The following is a 19,203-nucleotide window of genomic DNA, read 5'->3' on the forward strand; positions in this document are numbered from 1 at the left end:
AGTAGGACCCTAATTTGTATTTTTTTTTTTTTTTGGTGAAGTTCAAGACAAGACAATTACTGTTTACCCCCTAACAAATGCTCTCTGATCATGATGCACAGTCGTAAATAAGATAGTATCTTACAGTGTGGATACTCCTGAGTAGAAATCAGTTAGAATAACTGACAACAGGACAAATGTTTTTTAAGAGTAGTTTACAAGAGATGACTTTGGATGAAATGTATAGTGAACCAAATGCTAAGACAATATTCAAACTGTTCTACGATAAATTCATATCATCATTTGGAAATTGCTTTCCACATAAGCTTATCGGTGAGAAAAGTGAAATGCATCTGTTGGAAAGAACAAGTAGAGATCTTGTGGTATTTACATAGTACAAAAGCTACTCAGAATTAAGAAGAAAGATTATTTATGAAATCAAAGAAGATGCTCATAATGTCAGAAATCAGTGATTCCTACAACACGCTTAACACCATATGGAATGTAGTGAAAAGAGAGAGTTCACAGGACAGCCAGCCACAGAACAGGATAACGTCACTATTAAACTGAGCGAAAGGGCTATAAATGATAAGCCACATGTAGCAAATATATTAAATAATCATTTCTTAAACATTATAGAAAGTATATGGACAAACAGTTCAAGAGAAAGTATTTGTAAAAGTAAATGTCATAAAATTCAATCATGTAAATGTATCACCCGCTTTGCCTTATGAAGTAAAGAAGATTACATGTTCTGTCAAAAATAAAAACTTATCTGGTTTTCGTGGTGTTTCCACTGGAGTACTAAAGACCTGTTTCCATACAGTCAGCCCTGTCTTATCTGAAATATGTAACGCATCACTAACTCGAGGCATTTTTCCAGAGTGACTGAAATATGCCGTTGTTAAATCTCTCTGTAATAAAAAGTGTGAGAAAGATGTCAACAGCTACTGACCTGTTTCCTTGCTGACATCATTTTCCAAAGTTTTTGATACGTATTCTAGAATAGTATCTCACCTTGGCAACAATCATATCCCCAGGAAATCAGTTTGTTTCAGAAGAGTTGCTGTACTGAGAATGCCATTTACATTTTCGCTCGCCAAATTTTACAAGCATTAAATAATAAAACAGTGCTGGTTGGAATTTTCTGTGATGTATCTAAGGCATTTGAACAGTGAATTACAGTATTATCCTAGATAAATTGAAGTTTTATGGGGTTGTGTAGCCAACAAGTGGGGTATCATCACATCTAGCCATTAGAACACAGAAAGTTGTACTTACTAAATCAAATGACAGTTGATGTGTCACACATTGTAGCTGGTATTGATTACTGTTTGCCATTGCCAAATTGCCACACAATAATTAGTTACTTCCAGTTCCTTGTCCAACTTTCTTTCTTAATATGTTTGTATCCCAAATCCTTGGTCTGGTCCTTTTATGTTTTGCTTTGTCATGCAAGAATCTCTCTCTTCTCTCTCTCTCTCTCTCTCTCTCTCTCTCTCTCTCTCTCTCTCTCTCTCTCAAAACCAGAACTGCTCATCACTTCATAACGTGGAGCCGTGGAGCCAGTACGAGGATAGGTTTCATGTAACCAGTGACAGTTTGCTTTTTCCACTAAAACTGAAACTTTGCTGTGGAACATGGCTATGCAGACAAACATATTACCAATTTTTTTCTGTTTTGAGTTTGCTCATGCAGGTTATCCTTAAATAGTGTGAACAAAGCAATTGTGATGTGAGTACTGTGCATTGTTGGGCAAGTAAGTTTAAAGATGTTGAGGTGGGAACATCTGACCTGCATGACAAACAGGTAGTAGGATGTTCTGTGACAGCAGCCACTGAGTTTCTCAAGCAGAATGTTGACAGATTAATTCAGGATGATTGGCGTCTCACTCAGAGAGAAATTGGAAGCACAATCGGCATTTCACAAGAATGTGTGGGTGACATGATAGCTTTGCTCTGCTGTCGGAAGATCTGTGCACGGTGGGTACCCCGAATGTTGACTCCTGAAATGAAAGCACACAGACTTGAAATTTGCCAGGAACTCATCTTGCGTTAGAGAATGGAGGTGATGCCTTTCTCCAATCAGTTGTGACAGGAGACGAAACGTGGGTACACCATTACGACTTGGAGACGAAATGTCAGTCTATGGAATATCGAGACAAAGACTCATCCCAGAAAAAGAAATTCAAGACACAGCCCTCAGCTGGAAAAATTATGGCCACAGTGTTCTGGGATGCAGATGGTGTTATCCATGTTGATTTCCATGATCGTGGAACAACAAAAAATTCAGAGCTTTAAATCACAACACTGCGAATTCTGAAACAACGATTAACAAGAGTCCGAATGGAAAAGGGAAATGTCTTCCTGCAGCATGAAAATGCCAAACCACACATTTCACATGCCACCACAGTAGAACTTCAGAGACTGAATCTTAACACAGTATGGCATCGTCCGTATGGTCCAGTTTTAAAACCGTCTGACTTCCATCTGTTCCTGCCCTTTCATTTTTCTTTTTACTTTATACTTGTTTATATATATTATGAAAAAAAGAGCCACCGCTCCCCTCCTGTACAACTGAACTGCTGTTTATGTAACAGCTCAAACAAAACATTAATATACCAGCTGTCTGTATACTGACAAAGCTAACATTAGTTTACTTCAATACTATAGTTCTGCAGTATCCCCCCCCCCCCCCAAAGTCAAAATACTCTTAAGAATTGTGAAGTGACTAATGAAATAATATCTTATCATGTTCTTTGAAACTTTTAGTGTTATCATTGTGTATACTACATGTGGAGCCACTTCACTGTAGCATCAACACACAGAATGACAAATTCCACCACAATTTTGCAAACTGCTATGTCAACATCTCACAAAACTATTTCTGTGAGTTTTTAATTGCAGTTTGCAAAATTGTGGTGGAATTTGTCATTCTGTGTGTTGATGCTACAGTGAAGTGGCTCCACATGTAGTATACACAATGATAACACTAAAAGTTTCAAAGAACATGATAAGATATTATTTCATTAGTCACTTCACAATTCTTAAGAGTATTTTGACTTTGGGGGGGGGATACTGCAGAACTATAGTATTGAAGTAAACTAATGTTAGCTTTGTCAGTATACAGACAGCTGGTATATTAATGTTTTGTTTGAGCTGTTACATAAACAGCAGTTCAGTTGTATAGGAGGGGAGCGGTGGCTCTTTTTTTCATAATATATATAAACAAGTATAAAGTAAAAAGAAAGATGATGAGACTTACCAAACAAAAGCGCTGGCAGGTCGATAGACACACAAACAAACACAAACATACACACAAAAATCAAGCTTTCGCAACAAACGGTTGCTTCGTCAGGAAAGAGGGAAGGAGAGGGAAAGACGAAAGGATGTGGGTTTTAAGGGAGAGGGTAAGGAGTCATTCCAATCCCGGGAGCGGAAAGACTTACCTTAGGGGGCAAAAAGGACAGGTATACACTCGTGCACACACACACATATCCATCCGCATTGGTATATGTGGATTGATATGTGTGTGTGTGCGAGTGTATACCTGTCCTTTTTTCCCCCTTAGGTAAGTCTTTCCGCTCCCGGGATTGGAATGACTCCTTACCCTCTCCCTTAAAACCCACATCCTTTCGTCTTTCCCTCTCCTTCTCTCTTTCCTGACGAAGCAACCATTTGTTGCGAAAGCTTGATTTTTGTGTTTATGTTTGTGTGTCTATCGACCTGCCAGCGCTTTTGTTTGGTAAGTCTCATCATCTTTCTTTTTAGATATATTTTTCCCACGTGGAATGTTTCCCTCTATTATATTCAAGTATAAAGTAATTTGTGTAGTTACCAGTGTGAGTGGATTAGCACTTGTCATGATTTGGTGTTATACCTGACAGAAGTCATCTGTGCTGTGGATGGTGATTCTACCTGTGGATGTGTGGTTTTTAATGTTACATTCCAGAAAGCTCTGCTTCATAGTGAGATTTATGGAATGCAATTTTCAATGAGTCATTTAGAATATTCCCACACCTTTCACAATGACCCATGTCAACTATGCATTCAAAATTTTTTAATTGTTGCCACACTTACATATATGAAGTCTGCAGACTGAGAACATCACCTTACCACATCTCGTATCTTAAGGTGCAAGACACTGTTTACTATATACTTACTGATGATCGAGAAAAACTTTCTTCCTACTTTTTCTATACATAAAAGGAACAATTTAACTGAATGGAGAAGATGATGTAAAATATCCCTCTTTTTTTTCCCTTCTGCTACCACAGATGCATGAAGAGAAGGTTTAAGTATGCTACATCTCACACTCTATGCAATGTAGATATAAGATCACAGTGAAGTAATTACCCAAAGCTTCGGTACTGAACCACACCCTCATTAGTTAGTGGATGGAAGTGAGAGGGGCTGAAACAAACAGTTAAACCTTCTTATTATTGAGAAGTGACAAAGTGACCAGAACCTCCATTATAATTGGGGAAGAGTAGTTTTTGGTGTATAAATGACAGTACACTGGTTGATTCAATGTTGCATCAAGAAGAGAGATTTCATTTCAGACGAGACATGCCACATGTTGTTCAGGCACTGTTTGAATGGAGTCTTTAGTGTTGTGCCGTGGCTCTCTTTTTCAGATGTTCTAAATCCATATTTACTACGTACAGTAGTATATAGAGAAGCTATTCCAGGGAAATGAACTTGAAGGCAGTTTTATAGAAGGGAAGATGATGTAGATGACGATGAGATAGGAGATAAAATACAGTGAGAAGAACTTGACAGAACACTGAAAGACTTAAGTTGAAACAAGGCCACTGAAGTAGATGACATTCTGTTAGAACTAATGATATCCTTGGGAGAGCCAGACTTGACAAAACTATTTCAGCTGGGTGCAAGATGTATGATCCAGGCAGAATATCATGAGACTTGAAGAATAAGGTAATTCCAGTTCCAAAGAAACTGGGTGCTGACAGGTGTGAATATTATATTACTGAACTATCAGTTTCGTAATCATGGTTGCAAAACACTAACAAAAATTGAAACTTCCTGGCAGATTAAAACTGTGTGCCAGGCCGAGACTTGAACTCGGGATCTTTTGCCTTTTGCAGCCAAGTGCCCTACCAACTGAGCTACCAAAGCACAACTCACGCCCTGTCCTCACAGCTTTACTTCTGCCAGTACCTCGTCTCCTACGTTCCAAACTCTGCTGCACAGTGAAAATCTCATTCTGGAAACTAACAAAAATTGTTTATAAAAGAATGGAAAAACTTGTGTGTGTGTGTGTGTGTGTGTGTGTGTGTGTGTGTGTGTGTGTGTGTGTGTGTACTGCTGACAAAGGCCTTAATGGCCAAAAGCTATGATTGTGTGCATCTTTTTATAGTGCCTATCACGGCTCAGCATCTCCGCTATATGGTGAGTAGCAAATTTCCTTCTCTCATATTGTTACTTTAGAATATAGTTTAAGAAAAGACAAATCTACATTTATAGTGTTTGTGGATGTGGAGGAAGATTTTGACAGAGTTGGCTGGAATAAACTCTTTGAAATTCTGAATGTAGCAGGGGTAAAAAATACAGGGAGAAAAAGGTTATAAACAAATAGTACAGAGAACATGTGACAGCTATGAGTTGAGAGGACACAAAAGGGAAGCAGTGGTTGAGAAGGGATTGTAGCCAATCCCCGATGTATTCCATCTGTGTACTAAGCAAGCAGAAAGGAAACCAAAGAAAAAAGGAATAAAAACTTTGTTTGCCAATGACATTGAGACAACAAAGGACTTGATACAACAGTTCAGTGCTGTGGGCAGTGACTTTAAAGGAGGATATAAGATGAACATTAACAAAAGTGAAACAAATGTAATGGAATGTAGCTGAATTAAATTGTGAAATGAGACACTTAAAGTAGTAGATTAGTTTTGCTATTTGGACAGAAAAATGGCTGATGATAGCCAGAGTAGAGAGGATATAAAATGTAGACTGACAATGATAAGAAAAGTGTTTCTGAAGAAGAAAAATTTGTTAACATAGGATATACATTTACCTTTTAGGAAGTCTTTCCTGAAAGTATTTGGGTAACCATCTATGGAAGTGAAATGTGGATGATAAACAGTTCAGACAAGAAGAGAGTACAAGTTTCTGAGATGAGGTGCTGCAGAAGAATGTTGAAGGTTAGATGGGTAGATCACATAACTAATGAGGAGGTACTGAAGAGAATTGGTGAGAAGAGAAATTTGTGGTACAATCTAACTACAAGAAGCGACCAGTTGGTAGGCCACTCTCCAAGACATAGAGAGACCACAAATTTGGTATTGGAGGGAAGTAAGGGGGATGGGTGGGGGTAAAAGTCGCAGACGGAGACCAGTAGATGAATGCAGTAAGAGGTTCAAAGGGATGTGTAGGTTGCAGTAATTATTCAAAGATGAAGAAGCTTCCCCAGGATAGAGCAGCATGGAGAGCTGCATCAAACCAGTCTTTGGACTGAAGAGAACAACAACATTTATTACATTACTGTAGTTCTTTCATCTGATTGGTAACTTCCCTCTTAATATTTTTTGTTAAAGAGCCAATTAAATATCTTAACTAAAACTACCTCAGAAGAAACATTATCCCTGTTTACGAATATTTTAATCATGTTCCCAAAATCATATCTTAGTCATTGTTTTCACCCTGTAGTATATTATTATGTTGTATTTACAAGACCTCGTTTCTTCCATTCCATGTGAAATAAGCCACTTCCTCATTCTAGTACTTTTACACGATTTTCCATTTTGTAGCTTTCAAGAAGCTGACTTATGTATCATTATCTCACATATGTAATGTGTGCCATATTTTCTGTAGGTTGACGGTGTGTCACGTGCTGTAGGTTGTCCAGCCGGCCGTTCAGAGCTAGCCGTGTATAGTGTAAGTGAAGGGAAGTTTACAGAGGTGTGTCAGCTAAAACTCCCGGAAACTGAAAGGACTGCAGCTGGGATTGTGACGTGCTTCTCAGCGGCGGGACCTAATAAGGTTTGCACTCTGTACTATTATTTTATGACATTTGTTAAGGTGAAATGTTATAATTTCTCTGTGCGTATGTGTGTGGAGGGGCAACCCCTCCCTCCCTCCCTCCCTCCCTCCCTCCCCTGTGGCAAGGGGCAGGGATTGTTGGAATTGGGAGTGACATAGGGATGGACTAGGATGTGGTGGGGGTTGGGTGCATGTTGGAGCACAACTGTAGCAGGGATGGTAAGGATCTTGGCTAGGATGTCCCTCGTTTCAGGCTATGATGATACGTAATCAAAGCTGTGACGTATGATGTGGTTCAGCTGTTCAGTCCACTTTGATATTTAGTGACCAAGGGGGTACTCTTTTGTGGCTAGTTTTTGAGGGTGGTGGGATGATTTGGGGTGAGAGGGGAAATGCATGGAGGTCTGTTTGCGGACTAGGTCTGGGGAGTAGTGTGTGCCTGTGAAGGACTTTGACACCCCTCAGCATACTGGACAAGGAAATTCTTGTCTCTCTAGATATTCTATCTCCTGATGGTCAGGCTGCATGGGAGCAATTTTTGGTGTGAAGGTGATGACAGCTGGCGAAATACAGGTGCTTTTGGTGGTTGGTGGGTTTAATGTGGACAGAGGTGTGGATGGAGCCATCAGAGAGGAGGAGATCAATGTCAAGGAAGGTGGTATGCTGCGTTGAGGAGGATCAGATGGAGTGAATGGGAGAGAAGGTGTTGAGTTAACCTGAACCAGACTAGGGGTTTGGCATTTTGGGAGGCTAGGAAGGTATCCTCTAGCTGTCCCATAAACAGGTTGGCATAGGGGATGCAATGTGGGTGTCCATGGCAATGCCATGGATTTGTTTGCATACCTTCCATTCAGAGGGGTAGTAGTTGTGAGTTAGGATAAAGTTAGTAAGATGTATGAGGAATGAGGTAGTGCTTTTCGTGTCTGAAGGCTGTTGGGAAAATTGGTGTTCAATAGCAGTAAGACCATGAACATGAGGAGTGTTGGCGTTTAGGAAGGTGGCGTCAACACAGACGAGTAGGGATCGAGGACGTAAAGGGGTGGAATCAGTGAAGGAACTGGTTAGTAGCTTTGATGTGGGATGCTAGGTTACGGGCAGTTGTTTTGGAATGTTACTCAATGAGGGCCAAAATCCTTTCAAAAGTGTGAGCACAATAACAAGCTACAATGGGGCATCAAGGATTGTTGGGTTTATGGATTTTGGGGAGTATGTATAAGGTGAGTATGCAGAGTACCGCAGGGGTGATGAGGGAAATGGATTCAGGGGAGAGGTTCTGGGAAGGGTCAAAGGCTTTGAGCACGGATTTGAGGTTGTGTTGGACTTTTGGGATGGGAGTCAGATAATTGGCAGAGGCTTTCTGCCAGGTAGTCACTGCAGTTCATAACAGTGATGGTACCTCTGTCTGCAGGTTGGATGGTTAGGTCAAGATTTGTTTTGCAGTTTTTTATTGCTATTCTTTCTTCTTCTTCTTCTTCTTCTTCTGAAAGGTTGGTGTTCTGAGGGAGAGACCTTGGGAAGGGTGGTGAGGCCAAGCTGGAAATAAGGAATTCCTGGAAAGTGACCAGCAAGTAGCTACATGGGAGAGTCATGGTTGGCTGGTGGTATGAACCGGAAAAGACAAGTTTCAGTGTCGGGATTAGATTGGGTTCGGTAGGAGGGATTGGTGGGAAAGAAGTGTTTCCATTGCAGGAATCAGGCGAAGGAGAGTAGGTCTTTGACAAATCCAGTGTGGTTAAATTTGGGTGTAGGGCTAAAGATGAGGCCTTTGGATAGGACTGAAATTTTTGTGAGGCTGAGAGTTTTGGTGAAAAGGTTAACAACAGTGTTAAGGAAATGTTTCGGCAGTGTGTTTGGGGGAGTGTTGGTAGGGAGTTTTGGGAATGTGGCAAGCTGAAAAGGTCAGTTAGGCAGGGTTTTAGGTGCTGTGAGAGATGGACCGGGAAGGTCACTGTGTGTGGGGTAAGGGTTGGACAGTGGTGCCCAAAGGTGGCAGTAGGATGTTAGCAGTTGGATAACTTATGGTGATTGTCTGGAATGCTCCTCCAGATGCTGGAGGGCAAGGGACTCAATTTCAGAGGTGTGCAGTATGTAGCAGAGGTTGTACAGTAGCGTTTTCTTGCAAAGGGAGCAGAGGTGGTTCTGGGACGCATTTGCTGTGGAGATGTGTTTTTGCAGTACCAGGTTTGTGAGGGCAGGGGATTGGCAGAATCTGAAAAGGTGAAGGTTATTGTGAAAGGAAGGGTGGTATCCAGAGAAAGGAAATTTTTATGGTTAGGACGTTGGGGGATTCCATGGTTCAAGCCACATTTAAGTAATTGGGTGTGGGACTGGGTTTTAGCCAGGGAAAGGGAAACTTTCGTGAACTGTGAAGACCATACAGTATACGTGAGGGAAGCAGCAGGTGCTAAGCTAGTAATATATGTGTAAATGCACATGACACAGTAATAATTGTGGACAAGAGCCCTTACGGAAATGAAATGTATCCCTTAACACTTTGGTGACCGAGCCCTAGCATAGGTTGGGCCACAGAACTGCTTCGAAATGACTGCACCCGAGCATAGGTCAGGCGGCTGTTGTACACCACTCACCGCCTATTAGCCATCCGGAAGCAGGCCGGCTACTGTGGTAGTGCTGCTGGGAACACCTGCCTGTATGTGCCTTGACTGCTGCTCCCCTCTGTGTTCTGGTTTTAGAAGTACGTCAAAACAAACGGCAAGACACACACAGCAGCTTCTATGACACCCTGCACCATTGTGCACTGGTGTAGCTGTGAGTTTCAAATATTCTTGTTACTGTTTGCCATTTCTTGTTAATTTTTCTCTCAAATATGACACGTTTTCTGAGTGAGAAAGAAATTTTAGAAGCCTTAGAAGAAGAATTGGACAATTCTGGTTCTGAGTGGGAAATGTCTGACTGTGAAGAGAATGAAGAGGATTCAGATACAGGTAAGGAACTGTCTAGTGCAGTTTTTCTTCAATATTATTATTGCGACTTATATTGCTCGAATTGCTTCAGTTAGCAGAAAATTATTTCTGTTCATCTCGTCTATCTTGCAGAGGAATCTGATGAGCCTGCATCTGTGCAGCTGGTGTTTACTGAACAAAGTACATCCTCTGCAACACAGGCGTTGGCTGCAACACAGCTGTCTGTACCTCCAACAAAGAGGCAACAAATTTCATGGGAAAAAACCCACTGACGCCGAATTAGGCTGGAAATTTGCTGATGATCAGCCTGCTGTGCCACAATTTGTAGAGTTCATGAGAATTCCACTCCTCTCGATGTGTTTTCGATCTTTTTCCCTGATTCCATAATGAAACACACAAAATCCGAAACAAACAGATATGCAGAGTCTGTTTATGACAAATTCAAAGCAGCTTCCAGGGTAAAGCCTCACAGTTTTTGTAGTTCGTGAGTGGGAGTAAAGCTGCATGAAATGTATTTGTTTTTTGGTATATTTATACATGCGTCATGTGAAAAAACCAAAACTGACAGATTACTGGTCTACCAACATTTTTATTTCAATTCCTTTCCCTGATTCTGTTATGGCCAGAAACAGGTTCAAGGCAATATTATCAAACCTGCATTTGAATGACAACGCAACTTACATTCCGAAAAGTCAACTTCAGCATGACCCATGCATAAAATCAAGCCAATCATGGTCTTTTCTTATTAGAATCACAAAAATCATTTTACCCATCAGAAAACCTCACTATTGGCGAAGGCAAGTGTGGTTTTTGTGGAAGAGTGGTATTTTGGGTTCACATAAAAAAATGAACCTGACAAGTGTGGAATCGAGATGTTTATTGTGTGTGATTCCAAAACTAGTTATGTTCTTAGATTGGAGGTGCATGCTGGTAAAGGAACACAAGATAACTCCATAATACCATTAGTTGAGAGGTTGCTAGCAGATTACCTGGGAAAATGCCACACTGTTTACATGGACAGATTTTATAGTTCACCAGCAAAATGAAATTGTTTCCAAAAGACTGAAAATGTATGAGTTTGTGTCAATGAGGAGGAATCATCTGCTTTGAAGTGGAAAGACACAAGAGATGTACTATGCCTGTCCATTATGCACAAAATGACCAGCTCTGACACATCTGTTCATACACAGGAAGGTAGCAAAGTAAAATCAAAACAAGATGCCATTCTTGACACTAATAATTACAAAACAGGGGTCTACATCTACATCTACATCCACATCCATACTCCGCAAGCCACCTGACGGTGTGTGGCGGAGGGTACCTTGAGTACCTCTATCGGTTCTCCCTTCCATTCCAGTCTCGTATTGTTCGTGGAAAGAAAGATTGTTGGTATGCCTCTGTGTGGGCTCGTATCTCTCTGATTTTATCCTCATGGTCTCTTTGCAAGATATGCGTAGGAGGGAGCAATATATTGCTTGACTCCTCGGTGAAGTTATGTTCTCGAAACTTCAACAAAAGCCTGTACCGAACTACTGAGCGTCTCTCTTGCAGAGTCTCCCACTGGAGTCTACCTATCATCTCTGTAACACTTTTGCGATTACTAAATGATCCTGTAACGAAGCGCACTGCTCTCAGTTGGATCTTCTCTCTCTCTTCTATCAACCCTAGCTGGAACGGATCCCACACCGGTGAGCAGTATTCAAGCAGTGTTCGAATAAGTGTACTGTTACCTACTTCCTTTGTTTTCGGACTGCATTTCCTTAGGATTCTTCCAATGAGTCTCAATCTGGCATCTGCTTTACCGACAATTAATTTTATATGGTCATTCCATTTTAAATCACTCCTAATGCCTACTCCCAGATAATTTATGGAATTAACTGCTTCCAGTTGCTGACCTGCTATATGCAAATGATTTCTTACTATGCATTTAGGAGGAAACAGATGAAGTGGTGGAAGAAACTGTTCTTCCACATACTTACAATGGCTGCAACAAATGTGTTATACTGGGAAACCAGCACTCCTGCTCAAAGGAGGTGGTGCCGTTTTTCCACTTTTCTACTACAAACTGGTGAAGGACTGTTTCACAAAGCTACAACTTTGGCACTAGACAATGTTCCTAGTGAAACACACAGCATCAGACTTCTAGGACGACACTTTGTAGAAAAAATTCCAGCCACTGAGAAGAAGGAGCGGCCAACTAGAGTGTGTTTGCTCTGGGGGGGGGGGGGGGGGGGGGGAGGATTGTTGTGGTAAAGCAGGAAACCAGCTGGTGGTGTCCAGGCTGCAATGTACCACACTGCAGTCCAGAATGCTTCAAAATCTTCCACACTGAAGCTAATTACCTGTGAATTTACACAAAACTAAAAAATGCATTTTTTGTGAAACTGAAATCATACATTTTATGTTTGTTGTTACTAATTTTGTCATCAACCAACGTAATTAAAATAAATGTTTAAAATAAATCTGTTTCAAGATATCTTAAATAGAAACGTGCCAGTGACATTACAAAAAAGTGCTGGACCAAGAGTGTGTCTAAGCTGCCGGTCCTCATAGTGTTAATAAAAAAATTGGCATATACTTAGTTCCACTTCAATATTTGCAGGGTTCCAGTTCTGCATACTATTTTAGAACTCTAATTCCAAGTTTAGAAATTTGCTTCTTGTCTCACATTTTGGATTGCATTTCCAAATTAAGCTCCCTTCGTGCCTCTATTCTAGAACTTTGCTCAGTTACTAAAAGGAAGATGTATATAAGGATATACACTGCTCTAGCATGCCCGCACCTTATCTAGTGACGAGTATGTAACCCAATCTGTACTGAAAGCACGGTGGTGGTGGTGGTGGTGGTGGTGATAGTAAGGATCAGCAGTTTTATTTACAATGGATAACTTGTACAAAGATATTGAACATGTTATAATACCATAAATTATGAACAAAAAATTCCTTCATAGCCATTTACATAGTTACTGGTCTAGTTCGACAAGAATGGAACAGGTAGTCCGCCATTGCCCTATAGTAGAGGCCATCCCAGCATTTGCCTGAAGTAATGTAGGAAAACAAAACCAGGATGGCCAAAGTCAGAGGAGGAATGCAAGGCAGGAAGGGCGGGGGGGGGCCTCACAAAGCATCCTCACATAAAATTGTGATGCTTTCCTCCAAAACATAAATTTGGATACTATGATTCAGCACGTGAAAATCATTTACTACAGTTTTCTCTCATTTAATGGGAGATTGTCAAAAAAACAAAAACAATTTACAAAGAAATAATTGTTTGATTTATTTAATGTCTTTTGGATTTACCTATTCAGAACTTGGGCACTTAACAAAGCCCACATCTAACACTAGCCCAGATCAGACTTTTGCAGGTAATATCTTTCCTTTCATGGTATTACTTTAAATAATTTCTGAATACATTGCAGTGTGTGTGTGTGTGTGTGTGTGTGTGTGTGTGATCTTGGGAGTAGTTTATATAAGTCTTACATACATGATCTTTGTCCTGTAAATGAAATAATCAGCTCAACTCTCCTAATGCTACACATTCCAATTACAGATATATTTTATCATGCTTCTTTCAACTACATCAAGTTACTTTAAAGATGTTGACAATATTCTCCTTCGATAGTACCTTTCTTAGAAAAATTCTAGGAGAGTTTTTTTTAAAAAAAATACAAAATTGCAATTATACCAAGAAATGATCCTAAGCTCATTTGTCACAGCCCACTGGATGTTTACAATACTTCGATGAAGCTTTCCTTTCAGTCGCCTTTTCACTCGCAGAAACAAGAAAAAATCAGAAGGCGAGATGTTGGGCGAATATAGCGGATATGGAGAGGCAATAAAAGAATTTCTGTCCACATATTTGGTAACAGGTGAAGCAGTGTGGGGTCTTGAATTATCGTGCAGTAAGAACCAGTCCCTAGAATGCCACAAATCAGGGTAGCAATGTCGAGTTGTTTGTCACAAATGTTTCAAGACTTTGATGTAAAGATTTCAGTTCACTGTTTGACCTGGAGGAATGTGCTCATGTCAAACCAATCCTTTACTACCAAAGAAAGCGATCAACATTGTCTTTGTTTTGGAACTTTGTCATTTGACTTTGAGGCTGGTGATCCAGGACTCCGCCATTCAGCACTCTGATGCCTTACAGCAATAATGTTTGACAGAAGTGTTGGATCACATCTGGCTCTGTCCAACAGTTTAGGTGCACTTCCTCATCTTTCCTCTTTCTGCTCATCTGTTAATATGTGAGGGACGAGCTTTGCATTAAGTTTCCGTTTTCCTAAATCTTCATGTAAAAACTTAAGACACACATCACAAGGGTGTCACGATTCAAATTAAGCTCTTGTGATATCGCACGTGCTGTTACACAATGACCTTCTCACAATAACTGCCTTCCGTGCTTCACATTCACAATAGTATTTATTTTAGATGGGCGGCCATCTCTGGGGCCATCTTGGACTGAATCTCTGCCTTCACAAAACTTTTTGTGCCACTCAAAAATACGACATTCTGAAAGTGCATTGCCTGCATATGCTTGCCTAATCATGTCCACATTATGCTAGGACTTTCCCTGAGACTATGCAGAACTTGAGTGTTCATTCTTTGACACAATCTGCATCTACTGTCACTGTAACTAACGTGCCAGGAACCCAGGCAGAGTATTGCCAAGCACAGCCTTGCCACCTAGTGAGTTTGTGTGGAAATATGGCCAAGATCATTTTGTGGATACACATGCAAATAACATTTGTTCCTTTTTAGTATTGCAAACTCAGAAATAAGAGAAAACCAGTCCTGGAACTTTTGTCACAAAGGGAGTACATTCATCTAATACAGCCAGAGGAAAGAAAGGTTCATCAATTGTTCCTGATCTGTAGAGATTTAATTTGGTGAACTTGCAGCATCGTTACCTCTGAACATTTATCCCTGTGTAAAATGTACATTTTCATATGTGGAAGCGACATGCTTACTAAAATATGTCAGCATAATGCCCGGAATATTTTAATAAGTATTTTCCCCCTAGTGTGATCGACAGTGAGGATTTACCGTCACTTCACTGGCTGCTAGGAGGCTCACTTTTCTGTTGCATCCCTAGGCTGTCATCTGTGCTCGATTCTCCCTTTGTCGTGTCCTCTGTGTTTGTGACACGGAAAAAATCAGAGAGACATTGGAAACAGTCACCGCATACTCCATTGTGCATATATTTTTCTAACCTTCTGGTCATCTCACATTTTATAGCTGACACATCCTATAAAGAGGTGCTGAGTCGCAGATAGGCTCAAAACACACACACACACACACACACACACACACACACACACACACACACACACACACAGTCGTGTGTGTGTGTGTGTGTGTGTGTGTGTGTGTGTGTGTCATCTCACATTTTATAGCTGACACATCCTATAAAGAGGTGCTGAGTCGTGTGTGTGTGTGTGTGTCTGTGTCTGTGTGTGTGTGTGTGTGTGTGTGTGTGTGTGTGGGTGTGTTTGTGTGGGCGCGCGTGCGTGTGAGTGCGCGCGCGCGCGCACGCACACACACACATGCGTATTGTTGATGAAGGCGCATGGCCGAAAGCTTTAATTGTGAGTCTTTTTGTTGTGCCTATTTGCAACCCAGCATCTCTGCTGTATGGTGAGTACCAACTTTCCTATTCATAATATTGTTACATTCCATCCTGGATTTTCCATTGTTTGACATCCTATAAAGATGATTCTATGAAAAAAAAAGGTAAAGGCTGAAGTTCACTGTGTATCTGCGGTAATGTTTCTACAGGTATCCACGTCTGTTAGATTATATTTGGTAATGTCAAGAGCCTGTCGTCAGTCTTTGCAGAGCGCCTCCATCTTCTGTCAGGCTTCTTCAATTTCCAAAAGAAATTCTGATCATTGAACTACACGAAGAACTTGATATAGGAATACAAGAACAGAATGAAATTTTATTAATAGGTGGCTGTGTGAGTTTTTCTATACTACCAACAGATGTGGGTGAAGAAAACTAATCCTGCTAGTGAAATAAACAGATCAGAAATGAGACTCCTCAGCTCTGTGGAAGGTTGCATAAGACGGGATAGATTTCAAAATAGCATTGAAGGGAGAGAAATTTATTTTTAAAATAGAAGGTAGGATTAACAAAACAACGGAGATGGCTGTCACACCTGAACACACAGAATACTCTTCTCATGTGCCCGACGCAGGATTGAGTGGCACATTGTTGTGCAGTTGTCACGCGAGGTGGTGTGTCAAAGTGGAGGCTGGCCCTCTAGCCTCTCCCGATCACCCTATAAGTGGTCAGGTGGGGGCTCCCTCAGCAGAGTAATAGCTGGCACATGGAAGAAGAGGTTTGCTAGTTACTTAGGTGTGTCCAGGGCTGGAAAGAAGTTCAATGTGTGCTCAGTATGTCTGCTGTGGGGCCTCAGCCAAGAGGTTGAGTAGACCCTGCCTCTGCCTATTGACAATGCAGGGGTTACAGTCATCTGCAAGTTGTGGCTCACTTCAGCACCAGTGACACCTATCGCTTGGGTTCTGTGGCCACCTTCAGTTTGTACGGGTGACTGGCAGAAATGGTGAAGGCTGCTGGCCTCGCTTGCAGGGTGCGAGCAGAGCTCGGATTTCACAACATCATTCCCAGACTTGATCAAGGCTGTTTGGTTTTGGAACTGAGTGGAAGACGTCAGCCAAAAGGTTCCTTTAATTATGTGACCATCTTAGCTGCTGATTTCTGGACCTGTGTTATAGGTTGGAGAATTTAGGACTCACCTTGATTCAGAGGCGAGCTGCTGGATTTGTTACTGGTAGGTTCGAACAACATGCAAGTATTACAGAGATGCTTCGGGAACTCAAATGGGAATCCCTGGAGGGAAGATGATGATCTTTAGATAAGATGGAAGAAATTGGGGATTATGTGAATGTTTCCTTAGGAGTGCTGGGTGCACTGTGTGTCCACAAACATTTGTATTCTGCCCAGCATTGAAGTCTCATGTTAGTTCTGCCAAAGTTTGTTGCCTGTCCTGTTCTACCACACCTGGACAGGTTTGTATCATGCAAAGGAAGCAGTTTCTCGGGTAGCAAAGTACTTGTGTACACATGGAGATTGTTTAGGCTAGACTGTAGTTTGAGGACTTCTGATAAACATTTGCCAATCAATACACAGAGAGTAAAATAAGACCACATATAAAGTGGAGGCACTTCCACTGTCAAAATTTTAATGGTAAATTGTCAGAGTATTCCCAACAAGGTTCCAGAATGTATTGCCCTCCAGGAAAACTGGCCCACTCGAATTATTCTCAGAACCAATAGTTGGCTGAAACCTGAAATATTTAGTGAGGCTTGGAACGTATATCGAAAAGACAGAGTAGATCTCCTAGGAGAGGAGTGTTCATGACAGTCGACAAAAATATTGTGTCTATCGTGGTCGAAATTGAGTCTGACTGTTAAGTTATCTAGTTGCGAATAGCAGTCCTATGTAGACTAAAGTTACTTATCGGATGTCTTTACTGGTCATCTGATTCCACCATAGCAGTTGTAGAGTCATTTAAAGAAAGTCTGTGCCAGCTTGCAGTAATACACAGATAATACAATATTATTTGTGAGCGACTTCAATTTACTGAGTATAGACTGGGACGTCTTTGGGTTAATTTCAGGTAGTACGGATAGAGGGTCTTGTCAATTGCTTTTGAACACATTTTCCAAAACCTGTCTCGCACAGTTGGTTCATGAATGCAATCTACATGTATATGTACATCTATATAAATACTCTGCAATTCACTATTAAGTTGCTGGCAGAGGGTTCATCGAACCACCTTCAATTTATTTCTCTACCGTTCCACTCTCAAACCACGTGCAGGGAAAAAACAACACTTAAATCTTTCTGTGTGAGCTCTGATTTGTCTTATGTTATTATGATGATCATTGCTCCCCATGTAGGTGGGTGTCAACAAAATATTTTCACACTCTGCAGAGAAAGTGGTTAATTGAAAATTCATTAGAAGATTCTCCCACTATGAAAAATGTCTTTGTTTCAATGATTACCACTCTAAATCATGTATCACATTCGTGTTGCTCTCTCCTCAATTTCGTAATAATACAAAACGAGCTGCCCTTCTTTGAACTTTTTTGATGTCCTCTGTCGATCCTGTGTGATGCAGATTGCACACCGTATGGTAATACTCCAGAAGATGATGTGAAAGTGTAGTGTAGGCAATCTGAATAGTAGGCATGTTGTATTTTCTGTGTTCTGCCAGTAAATCATAGTCTTTGGTTAGCTTTGTCCACAATATTATCTATGTGATCTTCCCAACTGAAGTTGTTCGTAATTATAATCCCTAAGTTGAATTGACAGCCTTTAGATTTGTGTTCTTTATTGTGTACACAACATTTAGTGAATTCCTTTTGGTACTTGTGTAGATGACTTCACAGTTTCCCAGTCAATTGCCACTTTCCTCACCAAACAGGTATCTTGTCTAAATCATTTTGCATTTGGTTTTGATCATCTTATGACTTTATAATATGATAAATGATAGCATCATCTGCAAACAGTCTAAGAGTGCTACTCAGATTGCCTCCCGAATCATTTATACAGATCAGGAACTGCAAGGAGCCTGTAACACTTCCTTGGGGAATGCCAGACATTACTTCTCTTTTGCTCTATGACCCTCCGTCAGTTACTACGAACTGTGACCTTTCTGCCAGGAGATCATGAGTCCAGTTGCACATCTGAGATGATAGTCCATAGGCACCAATTAGATTGTAAGGTGTTTGTGAGGTACGATGTCAAAAGTCTTCTGGAAATCTAAAATATGGAATCAGTTTGATGCCCCCTGTCTACAGCACTCATTAATTCATGAGAATAAAGAGCTAGTTGTGTTTCACAAGAACAATATTTTCTGAATCCACACTGGCTGTTTGTCAATAAATAATTTTCTTCAGGTTAACTCCTAATGTTCAAACCCAGTATATATTCCAAAATCTTAATGCAAATAGATGTTAGTGATATGGGTCTGTAATTTAGAAGAGTATGTATGCTTGAAGTAATGCATAAGCAGTTGTTAGTATTCCAATTAGACATTGATTGGACATTTACGTACCGTATTATGGGGGTAGAGGATTCATGGGCAAAGTTTAAATGGTATAAATTGTGCCATGGATAAGTATGTGCCAAGTGAATGGATTGAGGATGGGAAAGACTCACCATGGTTTAATAATAATATTCAGAAAATGCTGAGGAAGTAGGGTTAGACGTACTGTTTGTTCAAGAAAGAATGTGCAATTCTTGACCGGCAAAAGTTAGTAAAAAATTCAT

At 40.7% G+C, this 19,203-nt stretch overlaps 1 protein-coding gene across 2 annotated transcripts in view; it reads left to right on the forward strand.

Moving 5' to 3' along the window:
* The window catches only part of LOC126106621 (uncharacterized), a 52,109-nt gene that overhangs the window by 20,081 nt on the left and 12,825 nt on the right, over positions 1-19,203 (forward strand). The window contains exon 2 of one of the 2 annotated variants that reach the window (XM_049912972.1): positions 6,813-6,980. The exons of the other annotated variant lie outside the window; for it this stretch is intronic. Within the exon in view, the coding sequence (XP_049768929.1) occupies positions 6,813-6,980 (168 nt within the window). The remainder of the gene's footprint in view (positions 1-6,812; positions 6,981-19,203) is intronic. 2 annotated transcript variants of the gene reach the window in all.

This window comes from Schistocerca cancellata, chromosome 10 (genome assembly GCF_023864275.1).
Source record: "Schistocerca cancellata isolate TAMUIC-IGC-003103 chromosome 10, iqSchCanc2.1, whole genome shotgun sequence".
NCBI classification, from domain to species: domain Eukaryota; kingdom Metazoa; phylum Arthropoda; class Insecta; order Orthoptera; family Acrididae; genus Schistocerca; species Schistocerca cancellata.